The sequence below is a fragment of the Betta splendens genome, chromosome 11, assembly GCF_900634795.4.
Source record: "Betta splendens chromosome 11, fBetSpl5.4, whole genome shotgun sequence".
NCBI classification, from domain to species: domain Eukaryota; kingdom Metazoa; phylum Chordata; class Actinopteri; order Anabantiformes; family Osphronemidae; genus Betta; species Betta splendens.
In genome coordinates, this window is record NC_040891.2 from 8,139,108 (window position 1) to 8,145,312 (window position 6,205).

The 6,205-nt window shown below is 51.1% G+C and overlaps 1 protein-coding gene across 1 annotated transcript; it reads right to left on the minus strand.

Annotated features, from left to right (window-relative positions):
• hepacam2 (HEPACAM family member 2) lies at positions 1-5,724 on the minus strand. Its single transcript, XM_029167246.3, has 10 exons — positions 5,544-5,724; positions 5,010-5,087; positions 3,314-3,673; positions 2,895-3,182; positions 1,903-2,202; positions 1,505-1,630; positions 1,339-1,360; positions 1,216-1,250; positions 929-1,002; positions 1-836 (listed from the first exon to the last, which is right to left on the minus strand). Exons 2-10 carry the CDS (start codon positions 5,053-5,055, stop codon positions 726-728), a joined length of 1,362 nt encoding a protein of 453 aa, XP_029023079.1. The 5' UTR covers positions 5,056-5,087; positions 5,544-5,724; the 3' UTR covers positions 1-725.
• Positions 5,725-6,205: the final 481 nt, after the last annotated feature.

A 6,205-nucleotide genomic window follows, 5' to 3' on the forward strand; every position in this document is an offset into this window, starting at 1 on the left:
AAGAGTACAATCTTTATTTAAGTACAAAAACAAACACGTGAATGAAAACTGTACAATAAATTAGGGACTGTTAATAATTTTTCTTGTTTCAGCCTTGTGTGCATGTTGAGCAGAGCAGAGGAAATGCTACATTTGAAGAAATGGTAAAGAGCTTCTATAGGAATAAATACAACTGCGCAGACCATAGATATAGAACAATGTATATAAAGAATCTGCAGAACAGCCTATGTACAATATTTACAATAGATCTAAATATCCTTTATAAGAAAAAAAACAATTTTGATAACACTTGTCTTCATATAAAGCAGACTGTCTTTGGGTTGGACGTTAATTTGTGAAGATAATGTTTAAATAGGACACAAAGTGTTTAAAATTAAATACATGCATTTAAATATTGAATTAATTAATTATTACTGGAACTTATTTCCCTGTTTAAACGCAGCCTAATGTAAAAAATAACTACCGATGTGCTTCGTGTGGCTTCATAAATTTTTTAAGCCAACAATTTAAAATTCAGTATCACATTTGTTAAACACGCACACATTTTCTTTTCACAATAAAAGGTGTTTGTCCCAACCTCTGGACAGTAACAGTGCATAACCAGCCTGTGTCCCCACACAGGTCTCCGTCGTCCCTTGTGCAAAGAATGGGCCCCCAAAAAAAGCCCCGTTTCAGGTGTAACGGACCTCAGGAGACAAAGCTACAGGAGCGTCCGCTCAAACCACTCACTTCAGCAAACTGTGGCTGGGGGTTTCGGGGACGTGCCGGATCACGTCGTAAATGGTGGTGTGCGCGTCCTGCACCGACTCGAGGCGAGCCAGGGATCTGCACGAGGCCTGCAGGGCAGCGACCGCAAAACGGGTTCAGCCGGAGCTTGTTTATTCAGCGTCGTTAAGTCATCTTTGCTCAAGTACGAGGGGAAATTTACCTGCGCGGACTCCATCTTACCAGGGATGGAGACAAACTCGTAGATGCCGAAGTCCTCGGTGGCGTCCTCGTGACCTGGTGAGACACAGGTCAGATCCAATCAGAAACCTGCTTTTCACATGTAGCATTTCGAGTGAGTGGAAAAATAAATATCTCGATAATACTGTCTCACAACACATGATCTAAGACGTGTGTATATGTAAATATCGCCCAATGATTCCTGGTAATAGGCGTTCCGAACTCTTGTTTGTACAAGTGACTTAACCCTCGGAGGAAGAAGCGAATTACCTGAGCGATGAGGTCTCTTCTGCTCCGAAAGTGGTCTGTGAAGGGAGGAGGAGCAGGTCACAAAGGCGCAAAGTGGGAGCGCGTTGACGAGAGCCTGTGTTCATTACATGCAAAGGAGCTCACCTGTTGTAAATGTTCATCAACACTGTCGGTCACGGAAAGAGACGGAGAGAGAGAGAGAGAGAGAGAGAGAGAGAGAGAGAGAGAGAGAGTGAAATAACCACAAACAGGCAGTTTTTTCCCCACTCATGATTAGCGATTAGCGATTAGCTTCAACGCGTGGGCCCACCTCTTTTTGGGTGGCAGGATCTCCTGAGGAAGAACAGCAGCATGCAGCCGATGACGAACAGGGAGCAGACGATGATGACGGCCAGCGGGGACACGGCGCCGCCCTCCGCCGTGTGCTTCTCCTTCCCTGCAAACAGGGCAAAGCATCACAAACGAGCCGTAAACGTCTGCTGGGCCCGTCTGATTATCACCAAGGCCACATATCAATGTCACATCCCGCGCACAGAAACTCTGCCCGCTATAAAACCCGGTCAACAAACACAACAGCTGTCGTCCCGTGTTTGCTTTCCCGGCCGCTGATCTTTAATACAGGAGCCTAGCAACTGAGATAAACCCCCACCTTCCATAACTGCCCTCCATTTTTCCCATCCCGCCCCACGGTTTCTGTCTCCCGCCTACCGGTGCCCAAGCTGGCCACCACCAGGGTGAACTGGGCCTCGTCCTGCTTCTGCGTGGCGTTGTTGAAGGCCCGGCACGTGTACTCCTCGGCCTGGGCCAGCCTGTAGGAGACCACCTCCAGCCGCGGGCCCTCGGTGATGACCTGCGTGGAGTTGCGGCTCTTGGAGATCCAGACGTAGCTGTTGGGCGGGTTGGAGTCGGCCCGGCACTCGAAGAAGGCCAGCTCCCCCGGGTTGATGGTGAACACCTCCCCTGTGCGAAGGCCCTGGCCAGAGTTCACCTCCAGGTTGTAGGGGCCGTCTGCAGGGGGGGCCACAGGGGGTGAGGGGGGCAAAGGGTGCTTTATTTCACCTTATTCTGGTAGTAGATAGTGATAATCTCCAATCAGGTACAATTAGATATCTTCCATCTGTCGTTTACTCATAAACACTGCTGGTTCTTTGATTGACTAGCGACCAAGAATTAAAAATCATTTTAAACACTTGTTAACAAGGATTTACAATATCTTAACTTCTCGATGATCTTTACCTGGTCAGGATGCTACACAAACACGCTTTGTCTATGCAAAGAGACATGACATGGGCCACATGAGCCGGTGGTGCAGTTCTGACCCACACCCACATTCAACAGGTGGACTAAAGCCAAGTAAGAGCTCTGAATTAGCGCACAAGTAAATGTACTTTACCTGTGATAACTGTCACAAATATCAACAAAAGGTATTTTATCCCTACACAAAAGCCAGAGTTCGACTACAGCCAGACTAAAACAGAAGAGCTCTGTGAGATAAGCAATATGCAAATATCATCCCATAACACGCCACGTTCTCAACAAGAAGTGTGACCCGGCAGACATTTACATATGACCTCACATGTTCCAGGCAGCGCGAACAAGGAAACACAATTAACACGTGGCAAATCAGTTTTCAGTCAAGAAAAAACAATGATACGAAAGCCTTACGTTTGCTGGAAGGGAGGTCAAAGGTCAACACTCACAGTACACGTTGAGCTCCACGGCGCTGCTGTGCTGGGCCCGGCTCACGGCGTTGCTGGCCACGCAGCGGTACGCGCCCCGGTCCTCCTTCCTCACCGGACTCACCAGCAGCGTGGAGCTGTCCGCCGAGAGGTGGTAGCGGTCGCTGGGGCCCAGCGCCGCGTTGTCCCGCAGCCACCTGAACGCCACCCGGGTGCCCCTCTCCACGGAGCAGCTCAGGGTCACGTTGGCCTTGTCCTCCACCACCGCGTACGCCGGGGTTTTGGCCACGACCGGCGTGGAAACGGGGACTGGGGAGGAGAGAGGACGGGTGAGTCTCACACACACACACACACACACACACACACACACACACACACACACACACACACACACACACACACACACACACACACACAGCCAGAGCCGGCGTCGCACTCACCGTCCACGGTCACGTGCATGGCTCGCTCCTGCTTGATGACCCGGCCCGTCTGGTTGTGAAACTCTATGTTGAGGCTCAGGTGATAGACGCCCTCGTCCTCCAGCGTCAGCCTCCGGATGAGCAGGGAGGCGTTGGGCTGTCTGAGGAGCAGCCGGCCGCGGTACGTCATGTCGGTGATGGCCGTGTCCTTGGTGAAGGTCACCAGCGTGGTCCTGGCGCCGCTGGGCCGGGTGTGGGACCAGGTCCCCTGGACGTCCACCGCGTCCAGCGGGAAGCGAGTCTCCACGGAGAGGAGCAGCGGCGTCCCCTCGACGCCGTGGTGACGCAGCGCCGGGACGTAGATGAGCTCCGAGTGGACGCCTGCGGTGGAGGCGGGATTTGTGACCTTACGAGCACTTACAGACGCAGAACATGACGACGACCCGACAATGAGAACAATAAGCAGTCACACGCGGACGGAGGACGAGGCCGTCTCTTTGACTCAGAACCTGTTGCAAAGCAAACACCTGAGCTGTCTGCAGTAAGCAGAGAGTGAGCTTTGTCTCGGTCGTGGCCGGTTGCCAGGTCAGTCTGACGCCGCGCTTCTTCTGGGCCTCGTTTTGCATTTGACAGTTTCATAGTTAGTTTTTTGCCGTGACAGTTTTCAGGCCGAACTAACGGGCCGTGTTGTCGAACGCCAGGTTGAGTGAAGCGGCAGCATGTGAGTAGGCAGCGCTGCTGTGAAACAAACTAGAAGCTCACGAAAAGTGAGTGAGTTTCTCGTCTCCGAGCGAACGGCAACTCGACGTACGAGCTCATATGGAAATCAGGGTCCAGCACATCCTCTTCCTCTGGTGTCAGTCAGATCGCTGCTGACTGTGTCAGGGGTCACAATACATATATGACCCCTGTCACGGTGTGTGTGTGTGTGTGTGTGTGTGTGTGTGTGTGTTTGTGTGTGTGTGTGTGTGTGTGTGTGTGTGTGTGTCGGACCACTGACTGAGTCACTCCTGTATCACCACGGTTGTTGTTTGGGGACAACAGCGAAGGAGACACACACACACACACACACACACACACACACACACACACACACACACACACACACACACACACACACACACACACACGTCCGACATGAGACCCACATTCACTAACGCCCTCACACACACGCCGTGCTGTTTGCATACTAAATAAAGTCGCCCGCCGCCGGAGACCGGTGCCTCTGCAGGAGGGTTTGTGTCAGAAACTGAGGCCGGGGACCGTTTGTGTTCAGGGGACTTTTATCTCATCACGTGACTGATACCAGCGCACGTCTGTTATTCCTGTGTCACAGGGCTGTGACCTGCTGTAAAGGCCACTTCTTCTTTCCAAGCGTTATGTTTTCGGACTAATTCTGTCAAGTCACATGAGGACGACTATGGAAAGGACATGCAAAACAAACAGTCAGACTTCAAAAATGAACTTTACGCTGAAAAGGGGCTCTGGACCGTTTACAATATTTTAAAATAATTTGTTCTCAGACAAACAGATGCTCTAATCAGAACCTTTGAAAGTTTCAGCGAACACTGAGTTCCTATGAAGCACAGAAACCTTCCTCTCCCGCCTCCGTCCACCGGGGAACCTGCTGTAAACACAGCAACCACAGCAACAGCTACACAACGCGGGCGACCGAAGCACAACGTCCCGTCACGACAGCGTGACACGCGTCGCTCACCCGTCAGGATCAGCAGAGCCCAGCGGACGTAGAGCGTGGCCTCCATGGCATCTTATCCTCCAGGGATGTGTGGGACTTCTGACAGGCACGCCGGGAGTGAGGGATGCAGGACGGAGGAGAGGAATGAAAGAGATAGAGGTGGAGGAGGAGGAGGAGGAAGAGGAGGAGAGAAATGTGACTGGTTTGTGGTGACAACATTTGCCTGGGAAATAAGAGGAGCTAGCTTTAGCCTGCGCGCACCCAGGCCCCTCCCACGCCAGGAGGGAGACGAGGTCCACCTGAGAGAGGTGAAGAGAGAGAGAGAGAGCGAGAGAGAGAGAGAGAGAGAGAGAGAGAGAGAGAGCTCTGACACACAGGGCAGGAGTGATCCCAATACACCAGCTGTCTGCTGCTCCGCTCCCTCAGGCTGTCAGACTAAGAAAGCAGAGTCCTCAGCCTCTAATGCCACGCTTAAATCCACTGTTGGTCCCAGGCTGAAAAACAGGCGACTTTACTCCACGGACACGTTCAGCGTCTACTAGAGACTAGACTTACTGCCAAAGGAAGTGATGCCGGTTGAAGACAGTTTAGTCCTTCCTGCGTTTTTTCCGACCTTGCTGACGAGCAGGCGCGTTAATGTGTTTTACATTAGTTCCTTTCCCAGAAAAAGGGAAGTGAGGAGTTGTTTTTAAATCAATATCACGGTCCCTCGACTGTTCGTGTAACGCATCCGAGTCAAAGAGGTGCAGAGAGGACTGAATGAACAGTCAGAGGTTTTATTCGGTACGGAGCGCGTGAAGCGGGTCTTTGTGTCAGCGTGAATGAGTGTCTAGTCCAGCGATGGCACCGCTACAGAAACAAATCGTTTTCTCTGCTCTCAGTTATTCAGAACGTCAGAGGACAAAGATCAGCTGTCTCATCATCGGGGGCCACGATGCAGGATTTAGACGCAAACATGCTACTACAATAAGCAGGAAGATGAATTAGTACAAACGGCCTAAAGTCACATGGACCTGATTCTATTCAGGCATGAAACAGATGTAAAGACTGCTCGTTTCACGCCTGCATGTTTCCTCCTCTCCTTTAGATGGAGCCAGCGCATCATCCACCACACTGCTTTTACCTCAACGTCAACAGAGACGTCACATTCTTGACATTGTATTCAGTTTTTTATACTATTAGAGATATAACTTACATCATTATCATCAATGGATGAT

Coding starts and splice junctions, on each gene's coding strand:
- hepacam2 (XM_029167246.3), bottom strand. CDS start 5,055: ATGGAGGCCACGCTCTACGTCCGCTGGGCTCTGCTGATCCTGACGG. Junction 3,674..5,009: donor GGCTCTGCTGATCCTGACGG/GTGAGCGACGCG, acceptor CCTCCACCGCAG/GCGTCCACTCGGAGCTCATC. Junction 1,003..1,215: donor GAAGAGACCTCATCGCTCAG/GTAATTCGCTTC, acceptor GTGTCTCACCAG/GTCACGAGGACGCCACCGAG.